Raw genomic sequence first — 23198 nt, forward strand, 5'->3', positions numbered from 1 at the left:
TTGCCTCTCCTCACCGTTTACCGAGCAAGCCACTTAAATATAACATCACCAGTGATTATGCAAAATCCTTTTACCTGGAAAAATCGCGGGAGACGTTTTTCCGTCATCCGACCCAAAACCTACCTAACTCACGCTGGGAGAAGTAAAGGAGACGAGGAGAGGCAAGCAGACTAGTTACTAGTTCAGAGTGGACCTTGTACTTTCGCAACGTGGAACGGAAGCATAGACGTTTTTGGACTTTAATGCGCTTTTATCGCATTGCAAAATAAATTTCCAACTAAAAATGCATTATTAAGAAAAAATTTTGATATGCTTCACAAAATTGTGTGTAGATTCAAAAGTCTTATATCGCCGTTGTACAATCGTGAAGGTACAATTATGTACATTTTTGTCTCATCTCTTGCAATATTCAGTATTTAAAATTTTATATCGCTAACTTAGCTGTTTTTTTTCTTGTCTCTTTCTGTTATTTGTCTTATCAATACAGTAAATAGTTGAATATAAGAGATAACTTGAATTTTGAAATTTCTCACTAATCTCGTTATAGTTGACGTTTATGAAATGATAATATAAACTTTAGATATTTAGCTTCCATTCAAGCAATTACTTGAAACTGTCAACCGCGATTACTTTTTAAATTTTTCTCTCGAAAGAAACAGCACGGAATATCCGCTTTTAAGTGGAGAATGTAAATGCTATTTCTATTCGACAGCAGCACCATCGGTGCTCTTGGGATGCACTTTACCGGACTGGAAAAACGTCAACTTTTCCAGGCGTAGAACTCAATTTGTTCCGTTGGTCCGCAGTCCAAAATATCTTTTCCGTTTTTTGATTTACGATTTAAGTTAAGTGCTTGTAAGCAGCAATTAAAACACGTTATGTTTCGTTGCGCAAAGAGTCATCCTCACTGATTTATTTAACAAGGTCCAAATTTCGACTACTATAAATTACGACTACTATTAATTAAATAAATAAATTAATTAAATTATCTTCCTAGTTTCTTAGCTTTTCTTTGTAAGTTTGTTATTGAAATTTACATATGATAATATTAAGTGAAATGTGTAATTACGTATTTATATTGTGTGAAAAATTTACATTACCGGTTAGTCTATGTATGTAATGCGTAAATTACATGATTATACACACATATAGACGCGTTTTTTGTGTAGGGTATAACATCATTCAAGGTAAACGGACTTCGCTTAGTTATATAATTCCCCAGTAGACTTCTCATCGAGATAGGTCAGTACCGTACGATGAAAAGTAAATTCGGTTTCTGTCTATTAAATATAATAATTATTAATTAGCTTTTGCGTTGCATTTTATTAAGTGTATTATTATTAATTTTTTTAATGCTTATTACATTTTGTTAAAATTCTATCAGATGCAATATATAGATAATTATATATTAATTATAAGTCTTCAATCATTATAAGTACAACAAGTAGTTTTCTAATATAAAACTTTGTAAGATAACACACACACACACACACACACACGATATTTCATATGATTGCGATAATTATATATATATATATATATATATATACTTAACTATATATTTAATTTATAATGTACTTATATATAGTAACACTTAGTTGAATATATCTTGCGTCACAAGATAAAATTAACTTAAGGCTCTTGCCTAGTCAGCCACGAACTCCGCGTTGACGGTGATGATACTATATCGCGGTAGAAATTAGAGGCTTATTTGTCGTATTAGGCTCGTTTTCTAAAGCGATCCCATTTATTAATTTTATCCAAATTCTTTTTATTTAAAAATGGCACACAAGAAACTTTTATGTGTCATTTCTCGCTGTTTTTCGCTTATCACATCATGATTTCAATATGGCCGCGGTGATTAGGCAGGATTCTTAAGAGATTAAACTCTTTTTATTTATGTTAAGGTCGCTAGATAGTCAGTGCTATTTAGACTGTTAAGGTCGCTAGACAGTCAGTGTTATTTAGACTGCGATTAAGTCAATTCAGTGAGTGTCACTCGCACTAAACAGACATATTCAACAGAATATGCAACGAATTGCACATCACACAACTAAAAATGTCCATTGACGAAAATTTCCAGAGATGGAGCAAAAAGGTGATGTCAAAAATCATCGAAAATTTCGGTTCAAACATCGATGAAGTACGATACGAGATAACCGAGCGTACTGACATTTATATGTCCTCTATGTATAATACGTGTGTAAAATTTAAAAATAGAATGACGAGCCAGAATGAGGAACGTTCTATGATACTGAAAAGACCTATGCAGGCAGAAGACTGGAGACGGATGTCCGGCAGCGACGTACAATTTCATAATGAAATTTTATTTTATCGGACATATGCCCGACCGGAGGAGAACTTTCCGAGATGTTTCTACGTTGACGAGAAACCACCTACCGATTCAGTAATTGCTTTGGAGAACGTCAGTAAATTAGGATACTATCCTTATCCATACAAGTACGACGTTCCTTTGGAGTACACATTGGCAGCGATGCGCGAGATAGGACGATTCCACGGCAAAGGATACGTCATGAAGGAGTTACAGAAGGAAAAGTTCTTCGATATTGTGAAGCAGCTACAAGATTCTAGGTACGGGACAAACGACGACTTTAAGATTTTTGTTAATTCTCAGGCAATGCGAGCAGTAGAATATCTTCGCAGGCACGACCATGACGCGGTTTTTTGCGACAAAATGGAAGCTCTACTCTCGAACGCGTTCGACGAAGTGATGATGAAGACGATTAAACCGCTAGAACCTTTGTCCACATTGTGTCACGGCGATTTTACATTGAATAACATTCTCTTCAAAATGGAAGACAATGGGAAACAACGTGCGATGCTGATCGACTTCGCGCTTTGTAGATACTCGACTCCTGTCGTCGATCTTTCCACGTATTTTTGTCTATGTTGCTTTAATGAAGTGACAAAAGACAAGTTCTTCGATATAATGGGAGTTTATTATGACGCGTTGAAAGAGTATTTGTTAGAGGCTGGTGTTTGGAATGTCGAGAAATATTCGTACGATGCTTTGCTCGATGATTACAAAAGAGGTAGTCTCTTTGGTTTCCTTATTGTATCGTTTTTCTTACCAAAATTGATGGGGTTTTTCACTATAGATGGACCACAAATGACAAACATGGGTCCATTAGAATGTTATAAGCTTAACAAGCAGCTTGGCGGAGATAAAATATCCAAGATACTAGCGGACATATTGCTACATTTGAGGGACCTTGGTTTCTTAAAACATTATTTATAAATTTATATATCGCGTATGGATATTTATGTATACATCTACGTGATACACACAATACAGTACGTTTATCAATATCAATAAATTGTAATAATTATAGAATATTTATATAAAAATAATTACACAAAATTAAAAAAATGTCCAATGTTGTAAATGAAGATATTAATATTTTAACATCATGTTATCATATTTTGAACTATATATTTACAATAAATGATTCCGGTTATGCTTTCTATAATTTTACACTCATCGTTTATCTTTGCGATAAAAACTTCCAAAGCGATATCTTGAGTAATAACAAACACAAATATGTGTTGAATCTCTTTCTCTCTTCTCTCTCTCTCTCTCTCTCTCTCTCTCTCTCCCCTCCCTCCCTATATGACGTGCCATCTCTATCTATCTATTACTGTTCATCGTAATCAGTCACCGCTACTCATTATATCTGTATTGCGTGCGCCCTACATAATTAAATATATAATTAAAAATGTAATAATTTTAAAAATTATTATGTATATTCTAATAAATAGTTATACAATTTTTTTGTAAAGTAAATTAAGAGACAATACGATATTTAACATTAGATATAATCATATTATATTCATAATATTAAACTAATTACATTTATAACTTAATATTAAATATCAATATGTTCTATTCAGAAAAATTTAACTTAAAAATATAGTAAAGATATAACAGTTTCTAAAATACATACAAATAAAAATATTATATCTCCCTACTCTTGGTATCGTCTGAATCCTCCTCATGTACACAAGACGTAACTGGTTAAACAATCAAATATCAAAGCCGCAGTATCATTTCTCGCTCGAAATAATCAGTTCGCTCAAACATTTCCTCGTTCTCGCATTTAAAGTTCTTCATTTAAAGTCCAAAACAGTTCTCACATCTCAGCAATAAAATGTCGCATGTTGAAGATAAATGGATAAAAAAGGTAACATCGACAATTATTGAAAATCTCGGATCAAACGTTGATGAAACTCGATATGAATTTTGCGGACTCACCGATTACGTTATGTCTATTCATTATTATATAAATGTAAAGTTTAAGAATAAGAACGGCCACAACGAGGAACTTTCTATAATACTGAAAAGACCGACGCAGTTGGAAAACATTAGACTGCTGCATGAAATCGATTTTCAGTTTCATAATGAGATCTTGTTTTACCAAATGTACGTTCAGCCTGGTGAAAATTTTGCAAAATGCTTCTACGCCAACGAACAATCGTCTATCGATATGATGATCGCCTTGGAGAACGTCAATAAACGAGGATACTGTCCTTGTCCATACAGGTATGACCCTCCTCTGGAATATACATTGGCGGCATTTCGTGAGATGGGACAATTCCACGGTAAAGGATATGTCATGAAGGAGCTGCAGCGTGAAAAATTCTTCGATATTGTGAAACGAATTCGAAAAACTAGATGCGACACAACATATGGATACGACATTTTCATTAATATAATTGCACCGCGAGCGGTGGAATATCTTCGCAATCATGGTCACGATGTAACCTTTTGCGATAAAATGGAAGCTCTACTCTCGAACGCGTTCGACGAAGTGATGATGAAGACGATTAAACCGCTAGAACCTTTGTCCACGTTATGTCACGGCGACTTCACATTGAGCAATGTTCTCTTCAAAACGGAAAATGGCAGACACGACGCAATACTGATCGACTTCGCACTTTGCACATACTCAACTCCCGTCGTCGATCTATCCACATATCTTTGTTTGTGCTGCCCGAATGAACTGAAGGGAGATAAATTCTTCGGGATAATGCGAGTCTATCACGATGCACTGAAAAATTATCTGTTAGATGCTGGCATTTCGGACATCGAGAAATATTCGTACGAAGCTTTGTTGGATGATTTTAGAAGAGGTGCTCTCTTCGGTTTCGTCATCACATCTTTCTTTTTATCGATGTTAAGGGGGTGCGATGTAGAATCTCGACAAACCATGGCAACCATGGAGTATGAAGAGAGAGGGAAGTTGTTGAGGCACTATGGCGGAGACGAAATATCCAAGATATTAGCCAACACGCTATTGCATTTGAAGGATCTTGGTTGTTTGAACTATTTTTAATAACAATGCGGTATTATTCCGAGACACGTAGATATGCATAGATCATTATTAATCAATAATTATGAAATATAATTATAAATTGTAAACAAATAAAAATATATTATTATTAATAGATAAGTTGATATGTTTACTTAATAAATAAGTTATGAGATATTAAAAATGTTGCTAATTTATTAAAAATCATGCAACAATCTTTCTGTGAAGAAAAATTACCCAATCTTAAAAAGATAAGATAAATAGAACTTAAAAAAATAAAAATTTTGTTTTATGTCATTTAATTGCGTTATTAATTAAATTTTATTATTAAATTTTAATTAATCGTAGAATACTGTTTCAACACTTATGTATCATCGTCCGTAATGATATATACCATCAAAAATAACAGTCTGTCAAAATATTAAAATACATTATTTCGCGTATATATGTTTATATGTAATGTAATTTAAATAAAATCTTTTCAACAAGCAAAATACGAAATATTTGTAAAGACTCCAGCTATATAAATATGTCAAAACAAGAGAATCAAGTTCTCAAAACTTTTAGATAGCAGTAACTTTTTAAATGCTAACTTTTTAATTGCTAATATTACAAAGGTTTTATAAAGCATCAAACATTCGCTAAAATTGTCACGCTTCCATTACATTCTTCGTTAATCTCATGTTACGAACCAACAAAAGGTTTCGTTCTTTTACATTGAGTCATTCAGTTTCCACAGTCATTCGTTACTCTTCGCACGATTCCGTATTTCATCTACTTTCTTCCAGCTTCCTTCGAGTGGCCGCGTATTGTTCGCGAAAGCATCTTTCGTGACCTCGTTTTTTTTTACACCTATTCGAACGCCAAAGAAGAGAGACGGAGATGAACCGTTTAATCCTCCGGAGTGAAGCGCATAAAAAGACATTCGTCTCTTATTTTAAAGTATTTTATCATTTCCTGAACTCACTTAAAAATAGAATAGAGATAAGCTGTTAGATAATGATACATCAACTACTTTATCTGATGTGCTGTCACGTAGAAATAAAGTTCTTTCAAATTAGATAATAATCTGATTGCGTTTTATTACATGCTTTGTTTTAATATATTTTTTAACGCAATTTATTGTAAAATATATTTCAGAAATTAATTGCTGAGCATAATAGTAATAATACTACAATAACGTAATCAGCAATTTTGCTGAATTTTACTGAATTTTGCGAAGATATTGTAATAATAAAATAAAATCGATGTATCTCTCAAAATTTTATATACCGTCCAATTGTCTAATTTCATATTTTTAGTATTATTTCTAATATTATTTTTTAGCATTATTTTGAAGATTATTTCGTAACATATTACATTTTTTAATCTTTATATATATATGCGCTCATCCTCTATATATATAATACAATAATTTCAATCGACAAATTGTAATTATTAATCTTCCAGATACGGTTATGAATCAATATTACATGCACTCTGTGTTTCCTCGCTTTGATACGTGACTGCTGCAATATCATACTTCGTTAATAGGTGACTCCCACTTTTGACATCATACTTGCACTCTTCACAAGGTTACATCAGCCCACTTATAGTCTCTAGAGATTAGTCAGAGTGACTTTCAGAATGGCAGTCACAGTATAATTCGAGCTCGTGTGTGCAGTGTCTTGTATCTGCAAAACTATTCTTCGAACGTAACGATTTACACGTACCGCTAGTAAAATGTCCGACACTGAAAACTTGAAGAAACAGAATAAAGAGGTAATATCGAAAATTTTGGAGAATCTCGGGCAGAATGCCGACGAAGCTCAATACGAGATAACCAAACAAAGCGACGTTTTTATGTCTACCATTGATTATATACGCGTGAAGTTTAAGAATAGGACAAAGAATCAAAGTGAAGAATTTTCTATAGTACTAAAGAGACCCATACGGATAGAAATCTTGAGAGAGATAATCCGCAGCGACTTTCAATTTCATAACGAACTATTATTCTACCGGATGTATGCCCAATCTAATGAGAACTTTCCGAAATGCTTCTACTTGGATGAACGACCGCCCATCGATTCCGTGATCGCTCTGGAAAACGTCAATGAACGAGGATATTATTCTTGTCCATATAAGCACAGTGCTCCTTTAGAATACACATTGGCAGTGATGCGCGAGATCGGACGATTCCATGGCAAAGGGTATGTGATGAAGGAATTGCAGCAGGAAAAATTTTTCGCTATCGTAGAACAGATTAAAGAAACTAGATATAACAGAACGAAAGAAAACAGTTTCATAGATTTTATTAACTTGATCGCAACGCGAGCAGTGGAATATCTTCGCAATCAGGGTTACGACACAGCCTTCTGCGATAAAACAGAAGCCTTGCTCTCGAAAGCGTTTGACGAAGTGATGATAAAGACGGTGGAGCCGCGAGAGCCATTGTCCACACTGTGTCACGGTGATTTAACATTGAGCAATGCTCTCTTCAAGACAGAAAACGATGGGCAGTACCGAGCGATGCTGATTGACTTCGCGCTTTTGAGATACTCGACTCCCGTCGTCGATCTTTCTACGTATCTCTGTCTCGCTTGCTCAAATGAAATAATGAAAGATAAGTTCTTTGAGATTATACGAGCCTACCATGACGCACTGAAAAATTATCTGTTAGATGCTGGCATTACGGACATCGAGAAATATTCGTATGACGCTTTGTTGGACGATTACAAGAGAGGTTGTCTTTTTGGTTTTGTTATTGCATCCTATTTCTCACCAGTATTAATGGGATATGCTGACGATACTATAGAACAGGATATAGAAGGGTTAACAAGTGGAAAGTTCATCGAACAGGCAAGACAGAGAAAACAAGAGGGCGGAGATGAAATGTCCAAGATATTAGCTGATATGTTGCTATATTTGACAGATCTTGGTTGTTTAAAATATTTTTTGTAATGAGACAGTTCATAATATATAATGCTAGATTAATTATTAATTAATAATTATAAAGTATAGATTAAATAAATTTAAATAGTAACTATAAATATTATTATAATAATATATGTACAATAGATATAAAAAATTATTCTGTAGTATATTCTATGATTTCTATATTGTGTTATATAGCGATAGTATTTCTAATTCAGTTTTATTGTAACTCGATTTTTATAACAATATTAATAATAGTTTGATAACATTATCTTTTTATATTCATTTTCAATTACATAACACGTGCTTTAACTGTAAATCATCATTAATAATTAAATTAACTGATAAAATAATTATATAAAAAAATATATATATCTCAATATATATATATATCAATAGATTTAGCAATAAGTATTAGCAATTGCGAATACATCAAGATATCTTTAAGTGATCATGTGTCAGGAACATATAATATAAGTATAAAAGAGCTTTAGCGATTCTGGATGGATTGTTAACATTATTTCGTGAGATTATACTACTTCTATAGCGGCATAATTTAAAATCACGAACAGGTACTTCGCACGAATTTCCTTCAAACCAACAGATTAGTTTGTCACGAATAGATTAATATTTTTTGCTTAATGAATGTGCATTCAAAACTTTTTCTGTTATTAAATAAAAATGTGAAACTTTTTATGTAAGAAAAGAATTATATTCCTTTACGTCATCGATAAACAAATCGCATAAAAATTCATACAAAGTGCGAGTCGTGATTTCAAATTATATCATTGTACTACGAGGTCACAAAATATTGTTCACGATCATTAGTTCTTTATTTATGTTATTATGCTGTATATTATATTATTTGAGTTATATAACTTATATATTTGCTTTTTCAACTGTCAGATTTAGTTAAGCAATTTTCAATAACGTAAGCAAAAAAGGAAAACATTATTTGATCTTACGAATCAATGTGTGTTTGAAACAGAAAAGAAAAATAATTTAATTTTATTTTGTCTATGTATACGCACATACATATCTTATATATTCTATATTTTTGTATATCCAGGAGTGTAACTTTTATTAAATTTACTGTTTAAAATAAGCAGTTCGGTAAAATAACCGAATACGGTTAGCGGATTTAGTACATATATATCGCGAAAATGAAACAACGTGAATAAGGAGCGGGTTGAAACTGGATCCCGCTTATATACGTATGCGTGACACTCAAAACAGGCGCGGTATTGCGGTAGTGCCCCGTGCACATTGGTGAAATTATTCTTTCGTCCGTGCAAGTCCGGATCTGCCTTTCAAATAAAGAAGCACCCGTACGCTCAGAATAACTTTGTCATTTCCATATATTTTTCCAAGCTAGCGGCAACGTTTATCACGAAGCTAACTTACGCCCGAGGTTCATGTACAGTCAAATTTCCTTCTGTATTAGTATAAAAAGTATTAAACTGGCGATTCAGAGAGCAGCATAGTACTACAAGTCATATTTTATGACAGATCCGTAATTATACTGCGTATCTCAAAAAAATATTATTGTACGTTACAAGAATAAAAAGTAAAGAATCCATTTTATAGATAGTATTACATTTATCGCTGTTATTTCTACAAGTTGCGTAACGTTGCAAACATAGTTGTGTAATACTCTTGCTACGAAAACAGAGTTTTAACTATGATCAGACGCAAAATGAATCACTCAATATTTTGTAATATTTATACGATATATAAGTCATAACTGAAAATTTTAATATTTCAAAATATATATTTAAAATAATTAGTGTAACACTATCAAAAATTAGAAATATATATCGTATTTGGAAAATTATTAAAAGTGAAAATTGAAAGTTTATGAAAACATTTTAAAGTTAAGTATGTCTAATTACATACATCTGTGTATGTGTGTAATTCTTATCTTATTAAAAAAATTTTAAAGTTTTTGAATTAAATATTTTTAATGAGCATTACTTCAATTATTAAAATGAATAAGCGATTTATATGTAGGTATGTACGTACTAATCTGTAATAAAGATATCATTTTAATTTAGAATTTGTGTTCTTAATTAATAAATACTACATCGTTAATTCTCATTTGTGAGTAGCTCGTACTGCTATAACACAATAAATATAATGTAGTATTTTTGTGTTCGCATCATAAATTCCAAGATCAAAATGTAGTCATATAAATTTATTTATAATACATATATTTCAGAAAATATCTAATATTATCTAAGAAGTACTATTTTTATAACCTTGATTTAAGGTAAGAGAAGTTTTACTATTTGAACGAGAGCATTCACAACCTCATTATATTTTATTTAACCATACAACAGATTAAACATTCTGGTGGAAAACGCTTCGTCGATTGCTTCGAGCGAACAACGCCGTTACAGCAGTTCGAGAAGCCACCAATCGCCAACGTTAGCGCTCTCTTGTCGTCTTCCGCATAGTTGTTGAAGCGTTGCCCGGGATAAGTTTGATCGTTAAGGCCAAAGAATGCGACACCGTATACATCGCCTAGTGCGAAACTTTTCGAGAGCCGCCCGGAGCGAGTTTAACAATTGTCGAACTCGCCGAATAGATGCGATATTGGGAAAAACAGGCGGGGTACATATCTTGCGATGAAAAGACGTAGAAAGAGGGAGAGGGAAGAGAGAAAGAGAGAGAGAGATGAGTGAGGCGGAAAAACACAAGGAAAAAAAACGACAAAAGGGTTAGAGAAAATCGGAGTAAGAAGCAAGCTGGAACAAGAATGAAGTACGAAACGTGCTAGAACACTTTAATCGGACTGCAGTTACGAGTTCGAGTAGAGGCACTGTGCCACCACTGAGTTCCTCGATAGTCTTCTATCGATGGAGCTCGAGGATGAGAACGTTGCCACTCTGTAACGCTTCTCGAAGAAAGTGATTCCCATAAACAATCGTTTGTCGCTTTTCTGCTTTCGTCTGAGAATAAATTAGAAGCTAGTATTTCCCAGTCTTGTTAATTGATTAATAACAATTGTGCATAGGTGGCAAAATATTGTAGATTGATAACACAAATTGAAAATTTTTCATATTCATTTTTATATTCCTCAATATATCCGGATTAATGTTTTATTATTAAAATGATTCTTTATTTGTCTGACGCGTGAAACATATCTCCGAAATTCGAAAATTAATGATAAACCGAGAAGCAATTATCTGTAATTAAATTTTTCAATTAGAAGAAAAATAATAATTTTTAATTATTATTTAGATTACTGTATAAATGAAAACAAAATATTTGTTAGTTTTTCGTATGATCGATTAATTACTACGTACGATTTGTTTTTTCAAAATCGAATACATCTATACTTGTATCAAAAAGACAAACGTCCTTATTCAGTATCAATAATATGAATGTGTGTTCTTATTCAGAAAATTTTCACCCGAACGATTTTATCTCGGGACATCGATCTCGATATCTAACCAAATCAAAATATTTATAGGTCGATACTACCGATCCCTATTGATACAAAACAGTTTCAAGAGAGATCGGATGTTTTGACAATACCGACCTGATCTTGACAACCGGAGACAAATAAGGAATAAATAAGGAAATTTGATAAATAAATTCATTTCGTAACATCGCAAATATAGACGTACTGTGAGAATTCGATTTTGATTCTCTATATAATAAATTAAGGTGTTTCAGATATGTTATATTTGTTTGTTGTTATTCATTTTGGAATTACTAAATAATACGTGATATTCCGAATCATCAGCACTAGATTCAAACGTTACTCGAATAAATGGGCAAATAGATACATATATAGATACGCGCACATTTATTTGAAGTTCCGATAAATTATTCGAAATACGGATATTCTCGACAAATACGTCCGCGCGAGAGCGACAGAAACTATTCGATTCGTTCCGATAATCAAGCGAGTAGTCGAGCAGGATGAATAAATCCATCCCACTACCCGCATTCCGAAAGGAGTATCCCGCGGGAATACTGTGGCGGTTTACCTTCGGTTCTCGTATTTGTCTCGCGAAGGAGGTACTTTCCATTGCCTACAGCGACCTAACAGTTGCTTCGATAGTTCGTCGAACTATTTCAGAATATTCCGTTATAATTTTCTTATACAATGATTGACATTATTCGAAGAAATCCTCGCGCTCATCTTTCATCCTTGTATGATCGATTTTTATTAACACCGATTCTTCAAATGTACACGATCGACACTCCAAAAAAATCAGAATTTCACGAGGAACTGCTTTTTCGATGCGAACCAGCTTTTGCTTCGATAAATGATCTCTTTCGTAAAACGTAAAAATGACACTCTGGACATCGCATTTGTCCGCGGATGTTGTCGTTGTTCTCACTTCCGGTCGCGTATACGCGTCTATCCGATATTCAGATTCCCGATTATATGATCGACTATAGATACATGAGCCAACGGAAAGAACTGGAAAACGGGAGACGGAAGGAAGATAGGAAGATAGCAAAGAAGCGACGCGAAAGAGGGAGAAGGCAGACAAGTGCGAATAGAATCTTGAACGGAGGGCCGAACGTCGCCGGGAGGATATGGGGACTGTGAGGGCGAGAAGTATGCAAATGCGAGAGTACATTTATCTCGGCACCACGCCCATGTATTTCCTGGGAGCTTCCGGACGCATTGTCGGGGACGAATCGAATACCCACAGCCCCCCCGCGACACCCAGCCGTCGGCGAGCACACGCGCATCCACACACGCACGCATACGTGCGGCGCGGTAGTCTGTATGCGTATGTGCCACCGGTCCGATACTCCAGAGATTTACGAGCAAACTAGCCTGGTCCCCAGGGCTAATAGACCGGCAAGTTATGGGCCAATTCAATTTAATTTCGAAAATAAACAACCACCATTGGCGACGTCGGTCAATTTATTCCGAGGTCTCGCGAGCCGGCCGCGATGCGGCTGTACTCGGACATCGCCGGGGTGTGGGCCTCGCATATATAGTCGGAAAGTTTCCCGGTCACCCACTTCATCATACAGCCAACGTTAAGCTTACTGAGAACCCTCATAAGCTGGTACGTCAAGTTACCGCCCAGATTTTCGCCGCGATAATAAGGGTCTTAATTGAAGCGTCGGCTGAAACAACATTGTAAGTACCGTTTCGCGAATTTGTGTATCGCGATATACGATGTTTATAAAGCAGATGATACTCGTATAAGATGTAAGAATCACAAATAATATCGTATTAAACTATTTTTGAATTAAAAAACCAAAATGCAAAGTTATATATATGCAAAATACGTTTCAGCTTATACCGCATAAAAAGAATAGGAAAACAAATTTCCACTGAATGTATGAATGTATAACAATTAATCAGATTTTACGTTGACTGTAATCCTCAAACCACTTGTCCTAAATAGATAACTACGTTACTCTGCCAAATTTAACTTTTAAATCTTGCGCAATAACGTGATATTTTTTTATATGATACGAGCTCAATGGAAAATATATTATTTACAAAGATAGTGTTTGCAGTGATTGCCCGAATAATTAATATAGTAATTATCAGGATAATTGTAAATTTCAGGAGAAATAAGAAACTACGGAATACAATGACTTCGTAATGTTTGTACCGATTAAAGGCAAATGAAAGAAAAACGATAACGGATTCGGACACGCTCTTGTTACTAAGAAGCAGCTAAGTTTAATGAATTATCGTACTTAGTTCCTTGCAACGACAAGAAATCGATGCACGTTAAATTACGGAGTGGTAATAAAGCTGCGCGGGGTAGTAAAGCCGGCATGGCTCATTAAATTCTCTCGATAGTTTTCGCGGTCCGATTTATCGATGCACGCGCGGCTTCGACGTAATCTATATACATTCTCGCCTAAAGTAGGTACTGCTTTAAGAATACGCATCCTACCGCGACAATAACAACAAAGTTGTACTTTATCATTATGAACCGGAACAAACGGCGCTTGACGATCAGTAAATAATAAGTTTATCAAAAATGACATAATAAAAATCATTCATGCGTAATTCTTTTTCTCAAAGAATATGCTGCCTTAGTAGAACTGAGGCAACAATTTAGAGATATCCTGTATACGCATTAACCGCTCCAAATACAAGCCATTGCTATTTCGGTAACCAAATGATTTAGCTGGCCAAATGATGAATGTACCACCGCAGCCGCTAAATTACGATGCAAATTGTACGGATTCCGAGCGTCATTTTCACGCGAGTTGCACCACCGTGCAACTTTCTCGCAAGTGAAATTGGAAAACTGCATCGTGAATTATACGTTAATTGCGTATGACTCTCTGTAAAGCACAGCTTGCATGCTGACATCGTCCGCAAAATTGCGAACTTTACGTGATAACATACGATTGAGAGCCGACCGAAACATTGCTCGAAAAACTGTGCTCTATGTCGCGAAGAGGACTATAATACGGACTATATACGGAGCAACCCGTTAGCCATACCAACCGCATATTTTACAAAGAAGAAAGACGCTCTTTCAGTTTGTTTGATTAATGGCAATTTTCTCATTATCAGTCCGGAGTGTCCGTTCGATCAAGTGCTTCGAGTGGATTACGCTCCGTACACAAACTCGGTTTCTTTCTTTTGTCACTTTGGGGCAAACAGCGGCGCCGGTCCATTATTGGATGCCGATATTCATCGTGCCTGACCTGTCGATAGATTCACGAGCGTCTGCTATCTTGGCCCAGCACGTACCATATTCCACCGTAATCGCGCTGTTACAGCGGCCGTGTTGATCGTCACACGTGTAATTGGGTCTCTAAGACTATGTATCGGGATACAGTTCTGTCCGATTCCGCATTTGCTGGCATCGTAAATATGCTGTTTCCATGCAAATACGCGTTGACAACGTTGCGCGTGGTTGTCGTCGTAAAACATAAAATAATAACGGATCGTTGCTTTCAAAATAAACTACAAATAGAAAACGTTGCAAGAATGTTCTCGTTAAGCACAATTGAATACTTTTCGATGCTAAAATGATAACATATAAAAAATAAATGATAATAATACTTAATAATATATATATAAAACGTGAAGTAATTATAAAATTATAAATAAATTTCATTTTTTAGAGCTATTTAAGGTTGTTTGCAATAAATACAATTTAAGCGGGCCGATCAGATGTAAGAGAAAAAAATAGAGAGCATCGAGGTTATCGAGCGATGACAGGGTCGATTGCCACAGGAAGGAAAAGCGAGGTGAACGGGAATTCGCGCTCAGGCGATCGGATATCGGGCTGCGTCTTCCACGCATTTTCTTTTTGGACGACAAAAGATGCGGCCAGGATGCGAATTCTTCCGTGATCGAGGTTGAAGAATGGGGCAGACGAATTTAAGGCATCCAAGCGAAGATACGATACATGGTTGTTCACCGCTGAGTAACCAAGACTATGAATATTCATCCATATAAAAATATATATAATTCTTTGCTTCCTTTTCAGTAAAAAAATTCTTCTTCAATTAAATATTTGGTCATTTCTCGATTATGACACAAAATCAAATTAAGTGGTTTACGAGAGTAAGTTGCGTCTCTTTCGTTTTCATTTGATATCTATAGACTCAAGTGAAGACGTTCAGTGAAAAGTGTGATAGACCGAGAAGTTAGAGAAAAAGGAAGCCTGTATGCCAGGTCAGATTACCATATATCCGATTACATCCCTTTCGATAGACGCCGAGATGCTAACAAGTGCAAACTATGGCTTCGTACTACATTTATTTTCAGTCCCAAGTGAGAAGGTAAAAATAAGGTGATCATATACGTTCACAACTTTCCAATTAACGTATCGGAAATATAAATTTGTATCTCTGTATATGAAATTGTTACAATCTGTCCACATAAATTTCACAATTCAATATTCGCGTTGCATCATATGAAGAATCATCTATTATTACACATATATAGCAATCAATAATTTTTATTTGTTTGATAGCTAGACATATATGTTGTAAATTTTTGTGTAATTGACGTACATTCAGCATTGTCTCGAGGGAAGTAAAGTAAAAAAGGATAGCACACAAAAACGTATAGATGTACGGTGTTTCTTCGATCGATTATCAATATTATCATCTATTATTCGAAATGAATATTGCGCATAATACCCAGATTATCTAACGTTTCGGACACTAATTTTTAGCTCGGAGATATGCGCTCGGCTACATTAATGTAATCTAAATGATAAACGATGCAGAGCAAGACGCTTTATGCCACGAAACCTATACTAACAAAATTATTTTCTCGATATTCAATTGCGAATATTCAACGAAAGATTTACGTTGCCTGATCTTGAGAGCTCACTGAAACCAAATCTTAATTAGCTTACCCGAACATATTGAGATAATTAAAAATAAAATATCGCAAAGTCGTGAAAAAGATAGCTGTGATTTGATTAAATTCTCATTAAAAATGGATTCCGATGTGACTCAAGGAGTTCATCGTGTGGATCATACGAGTGAAATTCTCTGGAAAACGTCACGTTGCAACGTGGCGGAAAATTTGATTTCGCTAATGGGATCTTTCATCCCGGCGTTACATCCCGCAGAAAACACTTGGCGGAGTAAAATCGCGGAGTTTCGAACAATCTCGACATTAATTCTACCTGCGCCGGCGGCCGCGTGCTCTCTCCTTCTCTCTCTCTCTCTCTCTCTCTCTCTCTCTCTCTCTCTGTCTCTGTCTCTCTCCAGCGCACGTTTATAGAAATATTTTCTATAAAGCGCGTTCTCCCGGCACAATGGCGGCCGTGCTGGAAGTGAAAATACTTTGTCTTGTTTTCAAAGAGACTTAATATTTATCATAGCGAACGCTTAAAAGACTGTTGCCGACAGGTCGCATAATTTAAGTGTTCCCTCCACTCACGCTATTTTGCATGCTGTCTCGTCCAAGTGTGCCGCGCATAGTTTCATATCGAAGGCGGTGCTCTCTCGCTCGCGGGCGGAATCGATAGTTTTTGCGAATGCTGGAAATGCATATTCGCGACTATCGCCCGTCCGATCGCGACCGGTCCTTTATTCCCCTTTCGATGCAAGAAAGAGTTACCGCGGTATATCATTTTGTTCCACCCTGGATTTATTATTTGTACAAGAATGTAGAATTATAAGAGACAAAGTTGTTATACTATATCGATTCAAAATCTGTTTCTGTTTTTTCGATAAATTTTATCTTTTATACATATGTATATTGTTGCATTGACTTTGTATTTTTGTTTTCTGATAACATGCATGTGTTTTATCAAAATAAAAGTTTTTTTAATTGCTATTTAAAATATTTTGTTATATGTATAATTTCTTGTAATTATTCGATCCACAATTACCGATTTTTATATTGAATAACTGCACGATATCGTTCCGCGCCTGAATGATAACGGTAATATTTGCACTAATATTTTCCTGTGATTTTCATATTATTCGCAAACACTTTTTTCCAGCTGCCGCGAGAATACTGGATCGTTGATGTGAAAAAATAACATTCCGCGCGATGCATGCTACAGCTCTGTGTAATCACGCTCATTGTTAGGACAGACCGATTTATTTTCCCGTGTGCCACGTGTGTACTTTTCTATCGAGCAAAAACGTCCACGAATCTAATTAATAAAACAAATGCGCCTTTCATGTCCTCCGTACCGTCCATCTCTATCGCGCGTAGAATTAATCCCGGTACGAAACTCGTCGCGAAAATTAAAAATACACTTTTCCTCATCGCGATTCGTCTCGCTAATAAATTACGCGTCTGATTAACGTGGCACTGCCGCTAAACTGATTGATCGCGGAAACTGATAACTGTGCGAAATCTGTACAGATAAATTAACTTTTACGAAAGGAGCTCGGTTTTGAGCGTCGCGCGTGATATTAAGGATAGAAATGCTCCGTTATTCTTGGCGCTGAGGAGCTTCCTTGTCTACCCGTATTATTCGATCTGATTTACTTAAACCTCTTAGGGTTGGAGATCATTCTGTCACGTCGCACGACGGATTTTTATAGCTTGCGGCTCTTTTTACCTGTGTTCGTGAACGGCGAGTACGTCGGAACTCGCGTGTCTCATGTAGTACGTTTAAACGGCTTTTTAACATTCGTCGCGTGTACACTTCTACGCTCGTGTGTGAGTGTGGGGGCAGTGCTCTTGCAAAAAAATACACACATACTCTCGGCCAGCTATACGTAGAGTCGAAAGGCTTTATAGAACCAGCACGACATATATGTATATGTACAGCGTGTCGCAGGCTGCCTGCAGTCTCTTTTACGTGCGGATTTTTTGATCAAGTTGACTTTCTCGTAACAAGAATACTGAAGCATTGATAGTTTTTTAAATCATAAACGATTGAAAATTAAAAAAATAAGTAAGAAATCTTATTCTTTTCATATATCTCCGTATATTTCACCCTTTAAATTAAACTTCTTGTAAATTAACTTGAGATAGCTTCGGGTTTTTATAGATAACACAAGAAAGAAACGTATCAAAGTCATTGTTTGATAACATATCTCGTATTTATAACAGTGAGCTAATCATAAACCGCGAGCTGTAAAATGTAGCCTTGCGAATGTAACCCTGTCACGATAAATACATGGCGATAAAATTATCGTACAACTGTGCGAAAAAGAAGACAAAATAAGTAGATGAAAAGATTTTAGTGTAGTAAAAGTAGAAAAAAATATTCGGCTGTTAATTTCGGTTTAAGTGGATAACATAAATTCACGTTAAGCATTGCGTTCAAAAGGCACTTGAAGATATTTCCTTTTATAACCTATTTTAACGTTTTACAATAAAAATTTTTCAATATAAATTTTGTTGTTAATGCATTTGCATGACCAACTAATATAACGAGATTTTGTGTCACTGTTCGTTTATATGTTAAAGAAACAATAGGAGTGACGTATCGAATTTATAAAAATCTCATAAATAATGCTTTCGAGGAAAGCTCGTTATCATATTCATTATCGACAGGAATTTTCACTCCCACAAAAATGCAAAAATTGCGTCCGCATAAGCTCTCGTTCAAGTGCAGGAATATTAATGTACTTACATTGTGAATATGAGCACAAAGAGGACATCGGTGCGATAAGCGACGGATCGATAGGGTCGGGAACAAGTCGTTCGTATGATAAAGTACTAAATTGCAGCCGCGGCAATATTTCATAACGTATCCACGCCGGTCATTATCGCGCTCTGCGGATTGTGTGTGCGAACATTTTCGAATCAATTAAGCGGCACTCCGTGAAAATCATGAAAATCGCGCGAAAAATAGATCTCGTTCGCGGAAAATAATCGCTGGCGAGCTATTGACGAAAAAACATCGCGTGATAATATTCCACTTGTGATTATGCGAAATTTCCCTCCATAAGAGACCGTTTGTATTTCCAACTGGTGATATAATTTCGCCTTCGTATACTTGTGGCGGAGTAGGGGAAGCAGAGAGAAGAGAGAGAACCAGAAAGAGGGGGGGGGGGAGAAAAAAACGCAAACCAAGCATCAAAAGCGCATAATTTCAGCTTAACACGGACGCCACTCGAAAGAGCACTCTTGCCTCGCTTCGTTATTGGCAATAAACCTCAACCTGTTCTTTGCGTGTACACGATCTCGCACGCGCACGCGCGGCCTCTCCTATGTTGGCTGTGCAATTCGTGCGGCATCGAACGGAGGTGCATTTAACTCTCCGCACATGTGCGAGCTCACGAGCCATTGAGATAAAACGCGCAGTAAATAAACAGGGCCGCCCGCGCTATTATTTGCGACAAGAAATATCGAATCGCTGGCGGAAAAGCTAACCGGATATATCGCAGGCATGCACGCCTGTACATGTGTTTAAGTGATGCGACTATATGCGTAGATAGCGACAAGATGATGCGTGTACATGATTGTGATACACAACACGCCTGACATCCGACTAAGTTTCAGCTTACTATCATTATATATTCACGTAAGGCATTTGCAGTCATTGTGGCAAATTATTCTTTCGTATTTGTTTGCGTTTATTTACTTAATCTGAATTTGGCTTGAACGTCGCATTAAAAATTGTGTTATTCTCCTTTTTACTTTAGTGTAATTATCTTTGCGTAATCGTCGTGTGAGAATTTTAATTTAATATCGAATGACAATTCTTCTAAGTCTTGTCATGATACGTACACGCGTATAATTTAAAACAGTAATGTGATATTATCGAATTGAATAATAAGTTTACTACAACGTCAGAGTATGATTACATTTCCTCATTATGAATTGGAATAATGATAATTTGTTGCCTGGACTATCAGAAGTACATTTATCGAATCCGAATTGAGTTTGGTTATTATTAAATTAAAATAATTATAATTTGTTGTTGTGGGTTATCTGAAATACATTTATCGAATCAAATTGAATTCGGTTACTGTTAAATTAATATCAGATGCACGATATACACAAAGATAGATAATAACTCATCTACAATAGAATTTTTGTAAGAGTCTGACTTTTTTGTCTTTTCAATCATCTTCCGTGAAATCGCCCTCGACGGGAAGTTCCGTGACCTAAATAACGAAAGCAGATATCTCGCGTAGCGGAGCGAACCAAGAATCGGGGATTAAAGAGTTCCATCGCGCCACAGGACGAGATGTCAGATCGTGGACGGCGGTAGGAAATCGTCGAAGTTTCCAGGTCGATAGGGCGTACCAAGGAGGGGCGACTCAAGAGGCCGGCCAGGAAATGCAAAGAGTGCAAGGAAGAAAAGGAAGAGACGCGGGCGCGAAGAGGAATCGGAGATCGGCACGAAGGAGTGGCAGTCTCTCTTTCGACAAAAAGAGAAAGAGAGAAAGAGGGGGGAGGAGGAAGAGAAAGAGGGAAGGAAAAAGAGACGAAGAGAGTAGAGGAACAATTGAATCAGCGAAATCAAGCTCCCGCGATCGAGAGGGCTGGTACGCGCTCAAGCGCAATCACGACCACTCGCGAATTTAAATGCCACCACCTCGTACAAGTCGACGTGTTCGGCCACGCGGCCACCGGAGACTGGAAAGGAACAGGAAATTTAATGGGCGTATGCACGACACGACGCGCTGCATCTCCGGCGAGCGAGTGCATTGCCATCTCCGGAGATGCATATCCGCTCGAGTTCGCCGCTGACTCGTCCGGCGCGGACTTACCCTATGTGAGCTACCAAGATCTAAATTATACGAATAGATCCGTTTTCCTACGCTTCTTACGATTTGTTTTTATTCCTTCCGCTGAAATTAAATATGCATAATCGTGAATCAGAAATGTAGAATTAGAAATCGCATAGACTGAAATATAAATTCCGTGTAACGTTAGCATCTTGATATTTTCGCATAATATCAGGCGCACTTAGATTAGATTTAACGTTAGACACTTGATATTGTTAAAGTCTTGCTGTGCTTGCAAATCATGATTCGTGCCTTAATATAATTTGCATTTCATCGGTCAATTCGGACAGGCGTGACGTTACGTTATTTTCACCGAAGTATCGTAAACGCAAAGTTCTCTCGTGTATCACATTTTATTTACAGTTCACATATAATTGACGTATCGTAAAATGCAATATCGTGCGAAGGATATTTTTTTCTTTTCTTTCTTTTGAATGTATGAAATAATTATAAAGAGAGAAATATCGCGTGTCTTGCACAGCTACTTGGCAATTATACTAAATAAAACATCATAATCACGTATGGTTAATATAATCTTCAAAGGTTGTTCGTTGATGTGTAATGCATAACAATCGCAATTGTAACCGTAATCGCAATAATTTCGAGAGTCACGGCTTAACGAGCACTCTGCCTCTCTGGAATTATCCGGCTTTAGTTTTCACAATTCTTACGGGACGTTGCAAACGACTTTTGTTCCCAGCCAAAATAATCCATTTATTTCTATCGGATCACATAGTTGACGATCGTCGATCAGTCATTCGAATTAACGACGTATCAAGAGCCAAATGTAGCTCTAATATTTATCGGATATCCGGAAGGAAGTTAATCTTTCGATGCGAAATTGCATGTCGTCGTCGCAGCGCGTAATCGGACGAGCGGGGCTCGACTGTATTCAATCAAGTGGGCCATCGACCTGCGCGTGTGCGATCGACCGGACTCAAATTTAATCTTCTAATCCGAACAGAGAAGAATCGCAAAAGAAAGAGAGAGAGAGAGAGACAGAATGTGCACAGCAGGCACGGGCAGTTTCCTTGCTTTCGTCACCATGTGCAGCTTTTTCGTGACGGCAAGTCAGTAGCGTCGACAATTTTCCATCGGACTCACTTTTAACGGAATTGGACGGCTCGCTCGGATTTTACGACGCCTAGCTCTGTCTTCCGTGTACGTTCGGTCGCTCGGATCTCGACGTCGGGGAAAATAGAGAAAAATACGGGGAAATATATCGGCAAAGCCGTTCCGCTCACGCGCGCACGCGAGCTCGGCGCGCATATTGAGCCAACGTCTCATCCCGACAGACGTATGAGACGTTTATACGATATCTAGGTGCATTTAGGACTGGCTCAACTTAGCTCTTGGATACATTCGATATGCCAGCGTGCATCCTACATATATAAACAAATTCAAGTACATCGACCGACATACAAAAATGTTGCTTTCCAACATTCCGGTGAATTCATATCTCGATTAAATGTTTTAAATAACGATATTTACTTGTCACGCATCATGCATTAGCGTTAAAGTGTATAAAAATCGTTGTAATTAATCATCCTGATAAGTAAGGAGTTACAGGAGAGAAAAAAGGAGAAAAAATAGTTTATTAAAAAAAAAGTAAAACCTTAAGAGAAATCTCTCTTTACCTATCGACGTGTATTATTTTCTTATCAAGATGCGAAGTCGCGCATGTGCCGCGATTTTCTTTTATTCGTCAACTTATCAAAGAGCGGAGAGTATCCTCAGGATGAATATACCGAACGAAATATAGGTCACCGACGAGGACGCGGACGATTTATCGTACCATTGAGTTTTGTTTCCCCCATTTTCCACTAT

General features: G+C 36.5%; 3 protein-coding genes and 2 long non-coding RNA genes across 13 annotated transcripts in view; 4 read left to right on the forward strand and 1 right to left on the reverse strand.

Annotated features, from left to right (window-relative positions):
- Nucleotides 1–23198, forward strand: part of LOC105458552 — a 253105-nt gene that overhangs the window by 147448 nt on the left and 82459 nt on the right. The gene's annotated exons all lie outside the window — the stretch shown is intronic.
- LOC105458551 (lachesin-like) overlaps nt 1–23198 on the reverse strand; it is a 280519-nt gene that overhangs the window by 117481 nt on the left and 139840 nt on the right. Inside the window, exon 1 of one of the 5 annotated variants that reach the window (XM_011703951.1) lies at nt 19265–19627. The exons of the other annotated variants lie outside the window; for them this stretch is intronic. The gene's annotated coding sequence lies outside the window, so the exon portion shown is untranslated. Of the gene's footprint in view, nt 1–19264; nt 19628–23198 lie in introns of those variants that run through there. 5 annotated transcript variants of the gene reach the window in all.
- Nucleotides 1924–5826, forward strand: LOC105458550 (uncharacterized oxidoreductase dhs-27-like). 5 transcript variants are annotated; one of them, XM_011703941.1, is made up of 2 exons: nt 1924–2695; nt 4797–5826. In XM_011703941.1, exons 1-2 carry the CDS (start codon nt 2060–2062, stop codon nt 5352–5354), a joined length of 1194 nt encoding a protein of 397 aa, XP_011702243.1. In that variant the 5' UTR covers nt 1924–2059; the 3' UTR covers nt 5355–5826. The 5 variants fall into 5 exon arrangements, with proteins under 5 accessions (XP_011702243.1, XP_011702244.1, XP_011702247.1 ...); XM_011703942.1 differs by lacking the exon at nt 4797–5826 and adding an exon at nt 3120–3334 and having other exon boundaries at nt 1924–3053; XM_011703945.1 differs by lacking the exon at nt 4797–5826 and having other exon boundaries at nt 1924–2098; nt 2221–3334.
- On the forward strand, nt 6928–8325 carry LOC105458548. Its single transcript, XM_011703939.1, has one exon. It carries the CDS (start codon nt 7053–7055, stop codon nt 8268–8270), a length of 1218 nt encoding a protein of 405 aa, XP_011702241.1. The 5' UTR covers nt 6928–7052; the 3' UTR covers nt 8271–8325.
- Nucleotides 19634–21409, forward strand: LOC105458547. Its single transcript, XR_975547.1, has 2 exons — nt 19634–20158; nt 20775–21409. It is a non-coding gene; the product is annotated as an uncharacterized LOC105458547 (long non-coding RNA).

Source organism: Wasmannia auropunctata, unplaced genomic scaffold (genome assembly GCF_000956235.1).
Source record: "Wasmannia auropunctata unplaced genomic scaffold, wasmannia.A_1.0 LD334508.1, whole genome shotgun sequence".
Classification (NCBI taxonomy): Eukaryota; Metazoa; Arthropoda; class Insecta; order Hymenoptera; family Formicidae; genus Wasmannia; species Wasmannia auropunctata.